The 18,654-nt window shown below is 42.4% G+C and overlaps 2 protein-coding genes across 2 annotated transcripts in view; one reads left to right on the top strand and one right to left on the bottom strand.

Annotated features, from left to right (window-relative positions):
• Positions 1–4,856, top strand: part of LOC308286565 (LIM domain and actin-binding protein 1-like) — a 37,428-nt gene extending 32,572 nt beyond the window's left edge. Inside the window, exons 9-11 of the mRNA XM_080727639.1 lie at positions 107–138; positions 301–434; positions 801–4,856. Coding sequence (XP_080583765.1) covers positions 107–138; positions 301–434; positions 801–1,995 — 1,361 coding nt within the window. The 3' untranslated portion in view covers positions 1,996–4,856. The remainder of the gene's footprint in view (positions 1–106; positions 139–300; positions 435–800) is intronic.
• Positions 4,857–13,698: 8,842 nt separating this feature from the next.
• Positions 13,699–18,654, bottom strand: part of LOC308286571 (SPRY domain-containing protein 3-like) — a 41,555-nt gene continuing 36,599 nt past the window's right edge. The window contains exons 10-11 of the mRNA XM_080727646.1: positions 16,152–16,288; positions 13,699–14,023 (exon numbers count right to left, since the gene is read on the bottom strand). Coding sequence (XP_080583772.1) covers positions 13,889–14,023; positions 16,152–16,288 — 272 coding nt within the window. The 3' untranslated portion in view covers positions 13,699–13,888. The remainder of the gene's footprint in view (positions 14,024–16,151; positions 16,289–18,654) is intronic.

Below are 18,654 nucleotides of genomic sequence, written 5' to 3'. Positions count from 1 at the left end.
AAATCAGGTTGTGACAACGTGATTTCATTAGCTTGCTTGAATGATCAGTTCATTGTAATTGATCAGATTGATGTGCAGTTGAACCGTTGTGTGTTTGTTGTTTCAGGAGAGAGCAGTGAGCCGCCCAGGGCACTCAAGGTGAGTCTGATTATCAGAGCCGCAACGTAGACTATTACATGCCTAAAGTACAGTATGTCTGTTTCTTATGGTACAGTGTCAAGATATGTGTGATGATTAGGGCTGTCACGATTATTACGTAATCGTCTAATCGCAATTATCTGTGTGTGTTTGTGTGTGCAGAAGTTCTGCCCCCCGGTCAGAGAGACATGCGTGTCCTGCTTAAAGACAGTCTATCCTCTGGAGAGACTGGTAGCCAATCAGCACGTCTACCACAGCAGCTGCTTCCGCTGCGTTCACTGCAACTCCAAGCTCAGGTGGGTCTGATGCTCTCTCTCTATAGAACCACAACCAGTGCTAAAGGGTTAAACAGCTCAGTGGCCTTGGCCGCTCTCTCTCTCTCTCTCAAACACTGTCGATTTCGTCCACTAAAACTATAACTAAAAATGTTTGTCGACTACCTCTTTTCATTGATGATAACGAAATAAGAACCAAATACAAACTAAGCTATGATGACTACAACCAACGCTACAATTAACACTACTAACACAAATGTGTCAACAAATAAAAAAACTAGACTAAAATGTTATAAGGGAGGGACTAGTGGAGAAGAGATCCAGTAGATGTCTCCTCATATCGTGGTATACAGTGTTATTGACCCTTTGCTCCCCTCTGCTGTCCAGTCTGGGGAACTACGCCTCCCTGCATGGCAACGTCTACTGCAAGCCTCACTTCAGCCAGCTGTTCAAAGCCAAGGGGAACTACGACGAGGGCTTCGGCCACCGGCCGCACAAGGAGCTGTGGTCGCCGCGTGCCGACGGAGAGGACGAGGAGGGTGGCGGCGGCGAGGCCGCGGCCAAGCCAAAGAAACGAGAGGAGCCTCCAGCTCCACCGGCTGAGAGCACCAGCGCCTCCACCAAACAGACGCCGCCCGCGACCGAGCAGGTAGAAACGTCGCCGCTGGCCAAGGTCACCGACCTCACGGCCTTGCTGGAGAATCACGGGCATAGCGACGCCGAGAAGCTCCACTCTGCCGAGAAGCCGGCCGAGTCGCGCACTAGGCTGAGGTTCGCCTGGCCTCCTCCGGCCGGAGAGGGGCAGCAGCCCTCCGCTCCCGCCCAGCAGGAAGGGGGAGCGGCGGGGGGCTCGGGGCGGCCGGGCAGGGCCAGGTGGCCCCCGGTGGGAGACGTCCTGTCTTCAGAGCAGAGCACGGAGCGCACCGAGCTTAAGAGCCTGAGGAGGAGCTCCTCTCTGAAGGAGCGCTGCAGGCCCTTCACGGTGGCCTCAGACCCCCGCGGTGCCCAGGGGCCCACCGCCCGGGAGCGAGAGCCCCGCCGGCCCCTCCTCAAGACCCTGCTGGAGAGGAGGGCCTCGCTGGAGGAGACGACGCTCTCCGCTCGGGAGCCGTCGCCGCCCAGGGAGGAAAACGGCGACAAACCACAGCTCCGAGAGGTGAAACCGAACCAGAGCAAAGAGAGGGAGGAGACGGTGACGTCCTCCTCGCGTCCTGCTCCTCCTCCGCAGGGAGAAGACGTCTCTGAGGACGAGGAGGTGGACAACGGTCTCCCTGAGCGGCAGCAGGACCTCCACAACGATGACCAGGAGACCGAGACCACGCAGACGGCGGCAGAAGAAGACAAGTCTGCGGTGGTGGACGAGGCCTCTTCTCTGAAGGGCGCCTCCTCCCCGGACGCCTCCCCGTCTCCCTCCCCCACGCTGCCCCCCTCCTCCAAAGACGACTGCACCTCCTCCTCGCAGGACGTGGGCTTCTTTGAGGAGGAGAAGGAGGCGGCGGGCGACCACGACGAGCTGAGCGTGGAGGAGATGATCAAGAGGAACCGCTACTACGAGGACGGAGATGCGGACGACCACGTCTGAATCACAGCACCGTCTCTCACCGGCCTTTCCTGCCATCTCAACGCTTCCTCACTCCCGAGACGGCAAATAGGTGACTTGACTTGGGACGAATTTGACCAAACGTCAAACATTTGACCGGAAGACGGTACCCTTGACGGCACATGTTCACTACAGGGGGATACGAGTTACGATTCTGTCCCTGTCGGGACATTAACTGGAACGGCACTGAAAGTGGACTTTGTAGCCTTCTGCACGGCGACTCCCTGGCCGCCGCGGTGCCTCTAGTGGCTCAAGTCTGCTTTAGACCACATATCTCCGTCGTTTTAACAGTGTTGTTGGGGACACTTTGCGGCACTTTCGCATTCCTAGATTGCGGAAGTGCCAGTGACGGCATCCGGGTGACTGACGTTTGATCACATTTGTCCCAAGACGTCACCATAGCCGGATCCAAAGAGCGGCAATCATAACTGCGGTGTGAAACGGCATCGATTCGCACCACAACACCACAACTACAGGGCAACGCTCTGTGGATTCGTCTATAGGCCGTTTGGGGAGTGAGGGTGTGTTGGCCATTTGTCCGCCCACGTTTTTATTTTATTTTTCTTACAAGGGGACATATAGTAGAAATGCTTCATAGATGTGTATATATTGATCCTACTGCCTTTTAATGTTGTTTTATGTTTTTACTTTTTGGAAGTCAGGAATCACAAATTGTCTGATAAACTGTAGCTTTTATATGAATGGTTGTGAAATGCCTTTTGCTGAGACTTTGGGTTCCATTTCTCACTCCTTTTCCAATATGTTTAGATTACTTTTTCTCCTTCTTGTTTATTTTTTGTTTCTATATTTAATTTGATATTCAGTTCTTTGTGATTTCAAAGAACGTGCAAAAAAAAGATGAATCTGTTTTTATTAACATCATTCAAAATAAACATGACAAAACAAAACATTTCCTGAAACTTAACTACATCAACCCAGGCGTCCCTATTTTGGGCATATTATTATAGGCAAACATTTTCAACATTTCTTTCTCGGCAGATCAACAAGCTCAGCTTGTAGATCTGCTATAAGCCCAAGTATAAAACAGACCTTAAGTGTCCAAGGACATCATTAGAGGTTTATTATTTAGGATTAGTGTTTATGAAAAAGCATCATAGTTTTAAGTGGAATTAAGAAATGTGGGTCGCCTGGAGGAGGGTCTGTGATGTCATGAGACCAGGGACATGCTGGGCCCCTGATTCAGCCCGGGAAAAATAATTGGAGAGGCCCTCATTGCGCGCTATGGAGAGAGATCTCTCTCTATAGCGCTGCTGCTACTCAAAGATTTGCCATTTCAGATCATGACAAGTGACAAGCCTGTGGGCCAATTACACAACTTATATTTCGTTGTTGTCGGGTGGAAACCTTGTACGTCCAAAACCGTTTGTTTTTGCGAGGCGTTGTGTGCTTGTAGATCTGCTGTTTTCACTACTTTTGTGCAACAGCCTTGTATGATGAAGCAGGGCTTTGCTCTGCGAAAAAAATTACAAATTTGAAACTTGGAGATACGAGGTTTCTGCCCGACAGTGACGATTTACTTTATTGGCCGCCCAGCCCCCAAAATGGAACGAAGGCTGACATTTTATTTAATTTATTTCCTAATGGCCGGCCTGGACCGGCCAGGAATGAACCGGCCGTTCGGGAGTTGTCCCGCTTTTCCCAATAGCCAGCACGTCCCTGCATGAGACCCAGCACAATTCAAACCAATTTATCCATTTATTTGTTAGGCACAAAACCTTTTCAGATGGGGGTCCGCGACCAAATACATATACATTTTGGGGGTCCTTGACATGAAAAGGTTTGTGAACCACTGGTCCAGAGGCGTCATCAGCAGATGTACAGTATGTACGCAGTGACATGAGCCTGTATACAAGTTCATACCTATGAGCCATTTTGCTGCCTTACGCTCAGATGCGTGCACAAGAATATCCAGGGAATGTTGCCCTTCTTGATCATAGGCTGCCACACACGCACGCACGCACGCACACACACGGATGTTTTACAATTAAAGGAGTAGTTTACCCCCAAAATGACATTTTTTCTATTGATTACTCACGCCATGTAGACTTGAGTTCAATCATTTTTTTTTCGACAAAAAATGTATTTCAGTAAATTTACCCTCATCCGGAATCAATGAGGGTGCATTTATTGTAATCAAATTATTGTCTTAGGAATGTGACAAAAACCCAAAAATATTATTGAACTCCATGGTGTGAGTAATCAATAGGGGAAAACAATCTTTTTGGGGGTAAACTACTCCTTTAAGAGTAAAATGATCAGAAATACAAGTTTTCCCAACGTCAACATAAGCAAATCAGGTTGAAAAGTCTTACCAGCAACTTGTCTCGACTCAGGGATGAAGTCATCTTTGCTGTTGTTTTGCTCTTCTTCTTTCAGTCTTTCTCAGGCTCAAGTTATGCCATAAGTCAGGTTTATTGGTTCTAAATGTCTGTTTCAATGTGTTTTCAGCAACTTCCAAGTACTAGTATGGTAGTTCAGGGTTACACATATTTAAAATATCCCCCATTTTGTGTACTAAATCTTCACCGTCCAGTGCTTTTATGACTAGTTTTTGACCGTAGTCAAAACTAGTAATCTAAATCCCCCCGCTGGTTGCTTGGATCCTTACTGCAGGGGTCTTCAACAGGGGGTCCGGGACCCCTAGGGGGTCCTCAGAGTTACTACAGGGGGGCCACCAAATCTTTGTCTTTCTGAGGAGAACTTTAGCCAAAAATAGCAGATCTACAAGCTCTCAACGCCTCGCAGCGCGAGGCGCTGAGAGCTTGTAGATCGGCTATTTTCGGAAAATAGGATTGGCGTAGAGGTAAAAAAAGAGCAGACCAAGTACAGTGAGTGAAAGGTCAAATTTACTAAAAACACAAATCCAACAGACTGTTGACAGCGTTGTCAAACAAATCTGCATCACACATTTATACAATATGTAGAGGTGGTCCCTGCTTCATCTTTCTCTCAACTAAGGGGTCCTTGGCCTGAAAACATTGAAGACCCCTGCCTCACTGCCATAGAGAGAAGGGACAGCGTTCTTTAAATAAATGACGAGGGTTCATACTCAAAATTGTAAGAGATTAAAAAAAAGAAAATGTTTAGGTATCTCTAGTCATTTTAATGTGTCCATATATGGAATTGTGGCCTCTCCTGGATTCGTTTTTAAATACCATCCTCTTGATGTGAGGTGCCTGTTTTGAATTGTATATTATATAATATAATATGAACTTTTTTTGTAATGATGTTTTTGTTTTTAGCTGAGCCTCAAAGCAATAGCAAACTATTGTTGTGATGAGGCTGTGTGTGTGTGTGTGTGTGTGTGTGTGTGTGTGTGTGTGTGTGTGTGTGTGTGTGTGTGTGTGTGTGTGTGTATAGTGTGTATGTAAAGCCCAATTCATATTGCTGTGCAAAAGCTCCCAGCGAGCTTCGTATTGACTGTTTTAAACACGCGCCACACAATTCATTTACTGATACATTGTATCATCATCATCATCAAATCACGACACAAGGGCATTCAAATCTATATCTGACATTTCCTGCAATAATCAGCCATGAGCCACAATGTACAAATAAGCACAAGAGGTTGCCCCTTTTTTATATATATATAGGCATTAGGCAATAACACAAATTGAACAAGCAGTAAGACTATGGTATTTTGAAGTGAACATCTTTTAAATTAATTGTCTTACTACAGTACATGCACTGGTACATGGAACGCTCGCCCCAAAACACACTCGCCTCCATTTCTTTTTCCACAGACCGTTCACCATCCCGCCTCCAGCGTTAAATTTGACTGAGGATAAGGTTGGGAATAAGATTAGGTTTAGGCATAAGATTAGGTTTAGGCATCCCCCTAAACATTTTTCGGTCTATTAGACGTCTAATATTCGTCTAAAGCATGTCTAAAATATGTCTAACATATGTCTAGATTTGTCTATATATAGCCGTTGAAATAACGTCTAATAGACTAAGCTTAGACGTCTAAAAAAACGTTCAAATCTATACCTCTATTAGACCAATTTTAGCTAGACGTCTAATAGACGACTATTGCTCAGTGGGATAGTTTTACCGAGCTTATATTTAGGAATATAAAGTTAGGTTTAGACATAGTTTTACTGAGGTTATAGGTTTAGGAAATAAGGTTAGGTTTAGACAGTTTACTGAGGTTATACGTTTTGGAGCGAGCGTGTTTTGCAGCGGCAGTTCTTGTACAGTTAACTTTGTTGATCATGGAGATTATACATTCCCAAAGTGGGTACAATCAATCTAAATAATGTATTTTTTTTTACACATTCCATCTTAATAATTGTATTGTTTTCCTTTTTTACCTGTCAGGTGGGATATCTGACTTTCAGAAATATGAGCGTCTCTAGCGTATTCCCTACTGTAACGTCATATTTCATACTGTATCAATGTCGAGGACCAAAACATTGCACATCATCCTCTTGAAAGAACACAAATTTAAATAAAGACTAATTTCCACTCTTTTTTTTAACTCATGGATTCATCATGATTCCTGTCTTGTCTAAAGTTTAATATCGTCTCTGTCCAAAACCGTTACTTTTTTCAGGATTCAGATTCAAAACCATAGCAAAAGTAGCAGAGCAATCTTATCTGCTAGTGCTAACCTATTAGTCAGATAAAATTAAGGCAGAGGTTGGACAAAATTTTATTATTTCGTTTTTCAACTGATTCTGTTAGGAAATTAGGTCTACTAGCCAGGATAAAAAAATCTACCATAATCTGCTCACTGCAAATACCCACAGTGGCCAAATCAAGTTGGGCTCCCATCGACTTTCTATACAGGAGGAAAATACCCAGAAAGAAATTGCTTTAAGTAGGATGTGAGGGGTCTAACTAGGGGTTTGTCATGATGCTGAATCCATTGCAAGCATTTGTTTTGCACAAAAAACATTCATTGGCCCCAGAAAACGCCAACAAAAGATGATTTATTTGATGACTCATCACTTTTCATCACTAAACCATCATTTTCTGGGGCCATTTTTAGCCCAAGGAATGTTTTTTGTGCAAAACAAATGCTTGCAATGGATTCAGCATCATGACAAACCCCTAGTTAGACCCCTCACATCCTACTTAAAGCTGTTTTTTTCTGGGTATTTTCCTCCTGTATAGAAAGTCGATGGGAGCCCAACTTGATTCGGCCACTGTGGGTATTTGCAGTGAGCAGATTATGGTAGATTTCTTATCCTGGCTAGTTGTATTATTTAGTTTTTCAACTGATTCTGTTAGGAAATTATCCTAACAGAATCAGTTGAAAAACTAAATAATACAATTTTGTCCAACCTGAGTGTATTTTTCCCTAGATTTACTAGACTATATCCTACACTACGGTAGGCTACCCGGGAGCGTGGCATTATTACGACGTTCCATAGTTCGACGTCACATTCGTCCGACGCTGGTAAATGCTAACCTGCTGACGTTGGTGAATGCTAACCTGGTGAAATGCTAAACTGCCGACGGTGAATGTTAACCTGGTGAATGCTTCCATGCCTAAACCTAACCCTTAAAAAAATTTAAAGAACATCAAGCAGCGGGGTGATTGTGATCAAATTGTAGCTGGTAATGAAATGACGACCATACATGTGACAATATTGTCATGATGACAACAATATGAGTATGATATGAATTCACATAGACTATGACTAATGTATTAAACCATCATTATATTTCTACAAATGATAACCCAATATGACGAAAGATATGAAATGAACAACATACATACTGTGGTCAAAGTGAAATGCATTTTAAATGCAATGGAATAATGGATAGAAGGCTGACAAAAGAATGATCTAATAATGAATCTTTAGAAGACAATTCATTAATTTAATTGCAATAATTATGCAAAACATAATCTCGGCCCTGCCTTTCGGCCTGGCGGAGACAATTAAACATGTACTTCGTGATACAACGCATTATATGCGAGCAATAAATAATAGAACATTAACCTTTTAACAATAAAAGACAATACCCTGGCTGCTATATAGAAATACTTTATTTCAATATTTAAACATTTCACACATCATGTACATACAGTATTTCCAAGAGGATGACATACAGTACATTCATATTGCTCATTTCTATGATTGACAAACCCCAAAAAAACGTTCAACAAATCTAATCTTGTTCAAAGCAGCAACAAAACCTTTACCAACTTGAGCAGTGGTTCTCAAATTGTGGATCCAAATGCACCATTACAGGTGTCTGTGTGACTCTGAGAGTGTACACATGTACACACTTTTGTAACATTTGTACACTCTCAAGAGTAATGGAGGTCCTTGAATATGAAGTAACTTAAAGGACCGGGTCAAAGACCAGATCTTATTTTATTGTTCTTTGGGACACGATCAACACAAAAAGTATTTTTGTGTTCAATCTGTGTTTTTAGATATTTTAGGATTTCAGCATGCTTGTAGCATGCTACAACTGGTCATATGCAAAACTGGTCATATGATGCATTTTGCATCATATGACCAGTTGTAGCATGCTGAAATACTAAAATATCTAAAAACACAGATTGAACACAAAAAAGTACTTTTGTGTTTGTGTTGATCGTGTCCCAAACAACAATAAAATAAGATCTGGTTGTCCCAGAGGTGACCTGGTCCTTTAAGAACCACTGAACAAGAGGAATAGATCCGAGCTTATTTCACTTTTTCACCCTGGGTTGAATTGATTAAATAATGGCTTTGTTTCTCCATTCTGCTGCTCCGCTTAAAACTGATGAACACATAATATGTACACGACAATAAATAGTGATGGAGTTCCTGACGAAAGGAAGATGAAAACCAACAAATCGTTCTTTAACTGACAGCTTAGAAGAGCACTTCAAATGTTGCCTTACGTTTAACAAATTGCGCCAAAAATTGCAGAAAAAGAAAAGGAAAGTAAAAGGCAGGCATTCGGCAAATATGTTATCTGTAAATTGAAAAATATCTATTGTGGGGGGATCAAAAGATTTATCAAGTCCATTTAGTTCTCAACAGGTGGGTAGCATGAAAACACTGCAGTCATACTTTGTTGTACAGTTTCATCTCAAGGCATCAGTATTTAGGAGCTTCTCTCTATAGTCTAAAGTGATTGTACAAAAGGTCAGAGACATCACATAAAACATTCTACACAGCCTTTAGTGCAGGGTTCCCCAATTAGTTTTCCCCAAGGGCCGAATTATGTCTAGGGTACCAAGCCGAGGGCCACAACATTGCAGGGGGCGACAGTGGCGCTCCCACTACTCCAGCGACAGTTTTCGTCGTCGTCGGGTGAAAATCTTGTATGTCCCAAACCGTTCTTTTTGAATTTATAATTTTAAAAATGATTTAAACTAGTGAAAACAGCCAATCAACAAGCACACAACGCCTCGCGGTGCGAGGCGTTGTGTGCTTGTAGATTGGCTGTTTTCACTACTTTTGTGCGACGGCCTTGTAGGATTTGCGAAAGAACGTACAAATTTGGAGATACGAGATTTACAACCGACAACGACGATATACTAGTGTTGTTGCTGCTCTTATACCACCATTATTACTGGGGTTGGTGTGGGCCAGACAGTAGCCCCCCGCGGGCTGCAAATGGCCCACGGGCCGCCTATTGGGGAACTCTGCTTTAGTGCATTGTCACACAGATACAGCACAACCTTTGTTTATAGAAAATCCCTGTTGTTATCTTAGGTTAGGACAGCAGAAATATTCAAAAGCACGGCAGGGCTCACATTTGCCCCCGGCAACAAGAGTTTGGAGTCGTCATCTTTTCATATTATCGACACAGTAATCGCTCCACTCTGCTGTCTGCAAGATCCGTTGTATTATTAACAGTAGGGCTGTCACCGATTTCGAATCGTATCGCGAATCGAATCGAAATTGACGTTCATTTCAGTGAATCGAAATCACAACCCGAATCGCGATTCACTTCCGCGCATGAAAATGTCAGCTGTTTGGGCAGGAAAACCCAAAGTTTATATTGTTCATGTTAAACCTTTGTTATTAAAATAAAAGTAACTTATTGAGAAAGTGTTTTTCATTTTTCATAGCCTAAATTAATAGTCACATAGCTCTCAGTGCTGAAAAAAGGAGGTTTAAAAAATAGTATATCCTATATTGTATCAAAAAATCTAAAATCTGATCAAATCGTGACCGTAGAATCGAAAGCTGAATCGATTCGTGGATTAGGCATATCGTGACAGCCCTAATTAACAGTCTTAACCACTTAGTTTACTGGAGTCCCCCAGGGGTCTATACTACGGCCCGCCTCTTTTCCCCAGCCTCTACACCAAATCTCTTCGCCAAAAATAGACCACCTTTGGTCACACCCCGTGAGCTTGTAGAACTGTTGTCTCCCCCAGAAGAAGTGGAGCGCTAGGTTTTATGTGGTTAAGCTTAGATCAATGTTATACTTTACTCTGCATCTAAATAAAGTGCTTATTATGTAAGTATATATTGTATGTCATCCTTTTTTTACGTTTAAAATTGTATTTCCGTCAAGTCACATACAGTTTGATATACCTGAGAGTGGCAGATCTTGGCTAGAAGGGCCACGTTTTTTTAAGAATGCAACAGATACAGACAACTTTAATGGACACGTTACATCATTACTTGCTTTGAGTTCATAATTTAGAGCAGGGGTCTTCAACGTTTTCAGGCCAAGGACCCCTTAGTTGAGAGAGAGAGAGATGAAGTACTAGGGACCCAACCTTTTCATAGATTCCATATAGTTTTATTGTTTGACAGCACAATCATCAGTGTATTTTGGATTCATGTCAATTTGTGTTTTCAGATATTTAGCCACTTGAACCGTCAATACTAAATCAACTTGACCTTTCCTTATGTACTTAGTCTGCTCTTTTCCCCCTCAACACCAAACCTCTTCGCCAAAAATAGTAGAACTACAATCTCACAACGAGCTTGTAGATCAGCTATTTTTGGCTAAGGTTCTCAGAATATGGACGCTAGGGTTCAAGTGGTTAATATAAAAAAGAGGGAAAAAAGATTTGGAGGACCCCCTCTAGTAACTTTGAGGACCCACTAGGGGTCCCGGACCCCCCTGTTGAAGACCCTTGATTTAGAGGTTTTGTTCTCCAATTGTTTCATTATTACTGGGACACCCGTAGGCGTACAGTACTGTAGCTGTGTCCGTCCGCTGAATCAGAAAACGGACAACTCAGAAACCCACAACAGATACTTTTGGTACTTGGCTGTTGAGAACCAATGGTCAATTAGTCTGCAGCTTACTTCAAGAGGTGCATTGTGATTGGTGTATTAGTCTGCAGCTTAGTTCAAAAGGTGCAATGTGATTGGTTTATTAGTCTACAGTCCATTGTGATTGGCCAAGAGACATTCAGACACCTCTCAGCAATACAATAACAAGACACTGACAGTTGAATCACCAGTAAAAGGCTCTGTGATTGGTTGACCAGTCCAGCTGGCGACGGTAACCAACGAGAAACAATGAAAATTATGAAAAAAAGAAAAAGAAAGATCGATTGTCAGCTCAGTGCTGTTGTATAAATAATAAAACAAGGTACTGTTGGGCAGAAACCTTGTATCTCCAAGTATCAAATGTGTACGGTTTTTTGGTAAAGCAAAGCCTTGCTTCATCACAAAAGTCTGTCGCACAAAACTAGTGAAAACAGCAGATCTACAAGATCTGCTGTTTTCACTAGTTTAGCAAATTATTTAGATGATAAATACCAAACTAACGGTTTTGGACATACAAGGTTTCCACCCGACAACGACGATATGCTTTCATGGTGGTTATTAGCGCTATAGAGTCGAGTCTATATAATCGCAGAAACCTCTTATCTACGTGTCGTCGTTTTTTTGGTAAATGAATGCCCTACTTGATCAGCTTCTCACACAAAAGCATCAAATGTAGCAGATCTACAAGAGTGAGACGATCTATCTGCGATCGATCTGTGCCATTTCTTTTATCGGAACGCTGAAAAGTAACTGTTTTGGGCACATGAGGTTTCCACCCAACAGAGACGATATAAGAAGAAGGTTCTTTTTACTTCCATAGGGTGCCCGCTGGCCTGGTGGTCAAGGCGCATACCACATACTAGGCTATGATGCCTGCTGGCGTCCCCGGTTCCATTACCGATCCGGACGACCTTTGCCACATGTCATTCCCCATCTCTCTCCCCATTTCCTGTCAGTCTACTGTCCTATCAATAAAGGCATAAAAAAGCCAAAAAAAAAAATCTTTTTACTTCCATCAACGTGAAAACATGCGAGTAGCTTATTCAACCAAATTGAAATAAGCCTGATTAACAATGCATAAATAGCTGCTAATTCATGAAAGTCGATTAATTTCATTCAAATCAGCACTCGTTTTTTAAATAACTGATTATATTAACCGAGACAAAAGTTTTTAACTCGTTATTATATTGGTTTTAAGTCATATCACCTACTGTAGTCCTAGTGCCAATAACAATAATTAAGCACTCCTTTGTCATTTCTTATTGCTGAAATAGAGTCAGTTCCTCAGAACCGATCTAATCTAACGATATTGATCACCATGTGTTCTGAAGTCAGTCAGTGGCAGCAGCAGCATTAAACCATAACGGACTCCAAATCACTATTGGAAAAACAAGTGTTCAAAGTGAGGTTTTCTACGTCAAAGCAAAAATTAACAGTCATAATAAAGTAAACAACACCAGCAACAAGACTTCCCTTGCATAGTAGGTAATCCTCTCTCTTTTTCTCTCAGGACTCTCATTTAAAGGCTAAGTCTATATTTTCTACAGTGGTCATAATTCCTCTGACATCTATGGCACCGTTTTCAGGTAAGGCTGCAGTTGGTCTTAAATAGATCCAAGTCACCACATTGAAGGTTATATTAAATGTTGTTCTTATTACACGGCTTGGTTGAATGCTTGATTCTGAATGGTCGAGCGCTGAAATCAGCGGTGAATTCTAGGTGAATAATGACCGCTCCGCTCTATCAAATATATCAAATTATTAATTGTATTGTGTAGCCGATTTAATAAGTCTAGTCCATTTATAATGTCGGCTATTCAAAAATAGCAGATCTACAAGCTCACAGCATGTCACTTTGAGTCACGCTGTGAGCTTGTATGTCTGCATTTTTTTTTTTCACATTTCGAATAATTAAAAAAAAGATTTAACATAAATCTTCTCTTCTGACAAAAAAACTAAACCTTTTTCAGATGGGGTCCACGGCAAAATACAAAAATACAATTTGGGGGTCCTTGACATGAAGTAATTGAATTGAGTAATCACTGAATACACACAACCCAGAACCTCTACCATAGCATCATTGTGGTTTTTAACATAGAAGACATAGCGACTCACAGTCGCCTTAGGTTTTCCACACCCTTCCTTTTGATATACGCTACTGCAGTGGTTCTCAACCTGTTGGTTGGAACCCCCTGGGGGGGTCCTCAAATTATATTGGGGGGAGTCCCCAGATGATTAACTTAATGTGTAACATTGTTTTCTCACTCAACAGTAAACAAACCATCATAAAGTTTAAGTGTATAGAATGTATCTGCACATTTCTAAAGTGACAATTTAAGGATACCTCTAAAATGAGAAATTAAACACTGGCCAAATTGTCAAATATTAGAGGCAGAACATTTTGGAAATAACTGATCTATATGCTCACAACGCCTCGTGTTGCGAGGCGTTGTGAGCATGTAGATCTGCTATTTTCACAATAGAACCGTGTTATACACAATGTAATGCCTCAACTCCAAGTGCTCATCAGGGTGGGGGGGTCCCCAGTTCAAATATGATCATTTTGGGGGTCGCTGCCTGAAAAGGTTGAGAACCACTGATTACTGGACTAGCCTGCCTGTCTGAAGTGTCCACCATGTCCTCTTGACCTCAGGGGTCAGGGGTCAGCCGCTGAGGGGGTGCAGGTCGACCCTAACCTTCTCTCCGCTGCTCATCATGCCGATGGTGGGATAGAAGCCCCCTGGTGGCGGGACCACCTCCCTGCGCCCCACCACCTTGCCGTTGCGGGTGAAGAACACCTGTTCAGACACAAGGGGGCAGCAACAACATAATAATAATACTATTCCTTTGTCTATCTACATCTACAGCACCAGCTTGAATTGTTCTGCTATGTACCAACATTTATTATAGGTTTGCATTTTTCATTATTCTTTTTTATTTTTTACTTTTTGTTTTCAATTTCAGTTTAGTGTTGATTGTTTTGGAGTGGATTTGCAAGTTAGAATAGTTTTTCTTAAATTTTCAAAAGGCTTATTTTTTGTGTTTATTGTTTAGTCTTTAGTTTTATTTTATTTTATTTGCAATATGGATTAATCAAGGGGGCGGGATTCAACAAGGTCAGAAACATGGCAGAAATAGCAGATCTACAAGCTCACACCGGGTCACACGTGACACGTTGTGAGATTGTAGATCTACTAATAATACCCACTTGTTGAAGAAAAAAAGATTTCATATCCACCCACCCATATCTCTCACGCTCTGGATGTATGAAAGATTGACAAACACTAAGGGCCCTAACCTAAACCTTTAACTCATATACCTAAGGCCCTTAGGTCCAGTAGACGCCTCCTCCGATTCTGGGGCGTCTGTATCTCGGGACGCCATTTCAGGGAGGGCAAACTTCTGTGTGCGTCACAGAAGGGGACGTTCGGTAGGCCCATCGCAGCCAGGTGGGGGCAGGTCTTTTCGTAACCCAGGTTGTGTTCGGATATACTGTAGAAACTGAGGGCACTGGTGTGCCCTCCGGTCTTTTGTTTATTCTAACGCTGCCCTGGACTCTGACAAGTCCCGGAAAAGACGTGCTGTGATGGCCAGTAGTCACTTTGAGTGGCAGCGTGCCTCCCTGGGATTGGCAGCCGCGATACAGGTCTCTCCAATGAACTGCAGCGGTGAATGAGGAGACTAGCTTTTAACTCATTCATGGCCTTTTCAAGATGGCCGCCAAGTACCAGGATGCCACGTTCCTACATCTCTAGTGCACGGATCGTGCACGCCCATGCCTAGATCATGCACATGCACGATCATGTGTAGTACTTTTTCACAGCTTTCAAACTAAAAAATCCGCTTGGAAATCCGTTCAGGCATTCATGAGATAGAAGCCTTCAAAGTAAACATGTAATTTCGCGATTGCGATCATGCCTAATGCATTTTTGGATTTTTTTTTCCCAATTTTTTTTCAAAATGGATGCCAACTCGGGAAACTCAGGCTGTGGCAGTCTGGGGGTACTGAAATAACACGGGATACTCGGGCCTGGCATTTATTTAATATCTATGGTTATCAGGGGTGTCGCACCAAATTATGGGCCCTGGGTACAAGGATTCACTGCGGGCCGGCCCCCCATGAATGTTCTTCATAGGGTGAGGGGGTTTAACCCATTTAGACTGGGAACGCATTATTACGTGTTATTTTGTGCTATAACTATTGAAAAATAGCAGATATACAAGCTCACAGCGAGCTGCAAAATTGTAGATCTGCTATTTTTGAAAAATTGTGAATATTTGTCTTTGAATTGTCTTTGAATGGTCTTGTATATCTGCTATTTTTCAATAGCTAAAGGATAAAATAATTAAGGCCCCTCCACCTTGGGCCCTAGCAACTCGGCCCCATTCTCCCCCCCCTAGTGACCCTGATGGTTATAACCATATACAGCAGGGTTCCCCAATAGGCGGCCCGCGGGCCATTTGCGGCCCGTCTGGCCCCCACCAACCCCAGTAATAATGGTGGTATAAGAGCAGCAACAACACTAGTATATCATCATTGTCGGGTACCTCGTAACTCCAAATTTGTACGTTCTTTCGCAAAGTAAAGCCCATCATACAAGGCCGTCGCACAAAAGTAGTGAAAACAGCAGATCTACATGCTTGTAGATCGGCTGTTTTCACTAGTTTAAATCATTTTTAAAATGATAAATTCAAAACAAACAGTTTTGGACATACAAGATTTTCACCCGACAACGGCGAAAACTGTCGCTGGAGTAGTGGGAACGCCACCGTCGCCCCCTGCAATGTTGTGGCCCTCGGCTTGGTACCCTAGACATAATTCGGCCCTTGGGGAAAACGAATTCGGGAACCCTGATATACAGTATAACCATGTATGTCTCCTGTGTGTGTGGAGGTAGTAAAAATAACAAAAACAAAGAGTCTCACCGTCACCTTCCTCCTCCCCTCCACGTCGTCGGCTTCCTGTTTGTCCTCCTCGTCCTCGTTGTTCATGTACAGCTCGTTCTGAACGGCACACTGCTGCCCCCTGCTGGGCTCCTCCAGGTCCCACTCCTCCATCTCATCTGTTCAGGGTTCCCACACATCTTTACCAATTAATTTCCAAAACGTTTCCAAAACGTTTCCAGAATATTTAACCCAATTTCCAGGACTATATAACACTAATTCAGCTCAATAACAGGTCGCTTACTCCTATCCGCAATGCCCAAAGACAGGTAGTGTATGCCAGTGGTTCTCAACCTTTTCGGGCCGTGACCCCCGAAATAATCATGTTTTAACTGGGGACCCGGCACCCTGACGAGCACTAAGAGTAGAGGAATTTTGTACAACACGGTTCTATTGTGAAAATAGCAGATCTACATGCTCACAAGTGAGCATGTAGATCGGCTATTTTCACAATTCGGCCCATGTTTAATTTGTCATTTCAGAGGTATTAACAAAATCAATAACCAAAGACAATTTTTTCCAGGACCCTTGATAAATTCCAAAACTTTTCCAGAGCAGGAAAAATATTTTTCTAATTTCAAAATATTTCCAGGAATTTCCTGACCGTGGGAACCCTGTCTGTTAGAACACCACATTATATTTATTAACCACTCCTCCATATTATCTGTTAGAACAGTGGTTCTCAACCTTTTCAGGCTGCGACCCCCAAAATAATCAAATACAATAATCAAACTGGGGACCCCGCACCCTATGAGCACTAGAGTTCCATTTTGTATAACACGGTTCTATTGTGAAAATAGCCGATCTACATGCTCACAACGCCTCGCGTTGCGAGGCATTGTGAGCATATACATCAGCTATTTTCACAATATTTCTACCTCTAATATTTGACAGTTTGGCCAATGTTTAATTTGTCATTTTCGAGGTATTAAAAAGTCCTTAATTGTCACTTTAGAAATGTGCATATACGCTCTATACAATTAAACTTTATGCTGGTTTGTTTACTGTTGAGTGAGAAAACAATGTTGCACATTAAGTTCATCATCTGCGGACCACCCAAATAATTTGGGGACCCCCCTGGGGGTCCCGACCCACAGGTTGAGAACCACTGTGTTGGAACACATTATATTTATTAACCTGTGGGTCGGGACCCCTACAGGTTGAGAACCACTGTGTTGGAACACATTATATTTATTAACCACTCTTCGGAGGGAACACACAATGGAACAATAGATATTGTAATAGATATTGTTGCGTTTTTCCGACCGAATATCGGCGCATATTTCGAAGCATGTAAATAAAAGAATCTACCTCACGTTATGTCAATCACGTTTGCACACGTTTCGTATTTATTAAGATTATTGAGAGGAGGCGGGTCTTAACTCAATCCTGGTGGGTTTAGGAATCACGCATTTATTTTCAGACCAGGGTTGTGACTAAAAACTAGAACAAACCGGCCAGGCCTGTAGAACTGGGAGGACAGCGTCTCATACATGCTACACATTCTGTGGATCGTCTTCTGTGGTTTAAAACCACCATTAAAATCCAATAAAAAAACCTCCATACATTTCATTAGATTTATGTGTGTGTATACACTGTACTCACAACCGCACATAAAATAACAATGACATGTTTATTAGATGGTATATCATTTAATGACTACAAGTATTGGGAATGAGAGGGGAGTGCATTTCTGTTCTTTTCTCTTGGATCTTACTTTCCCTCTATATGTAGATCAGCTTCGGCTGTTTTCCAGTGACAATTTTGGCCATTGTCAGATGACTTTTTTTATATCTCTTATCAATCCATATAAAAGAATAGAAGAGGGATATAAACAAAGTCAGTCTGACAATGGCCAAAATGATTATTTTATCACTATTTTACACTTTTTGTGGTCATTTTTTAATAGAAACACATATGAAGCTTGATCTTTTTTATAAAATATTTTCGAAACATTATTTTTATTTTAGCGTCCGTTTTTCAAGAAAAGGTTGACTATAGCTCCTTTAAAGCCTCGTACCTCCACTGTCCAGCGTGTTAAACTTAAAGCCTCGTACCTCCACTGTCCAGCGTGTAGTCTATTAACTTAAAGCCTCGTACCTCCACTGTCCAGCGTGTAGTCTATTAACTTAAAGCCTCGTACCTCCACTGTCCAGCGTGTAGTCTATTAACTTAAAGCCTCGTACCTCCACTGTCCAGCGTGTAGTCTATTAACTTAAAGCCTCGTACCTCCACTGTCCAGCGTGTAGTCTATTAACTTAAAGCCTCGTACCTCCACTGTCCAGCGTGTAGTCTATTAACTTAAAGCCTCGTACCTCCACTGTCCAGCGTGTAGTCTATTAACTTAAAGCCTCGTACCTCCACTGTCCTGCGTGTAGTCTATTAACTTAAAGCCTCGTACCTCCACTGTCCAGCGTGTAGTCTATTAACTTAAAGCCTCGTACCTCCACTGTCCAGCGTGTAGTCTATTAACTTAAAGCCTCGT

The sequence above is a fragment of the Nannobrachium achirus genome (genome assembly GCF_963921795.1).
Source record: "Nannobrachium achirus genome assembly, chromosome: 6".
NCBI lineage: Eukaryota > Metazoa > Chordata > Actinopteri > Myctophiformes > Myctophidae > Nannobrachium > Nannobrachium achirus.
The sequence above is the reverse complement of the archived record's forward strand: the minus strand, read 5'-3'. Positions and strand labels throughout refer to the sequence as shown.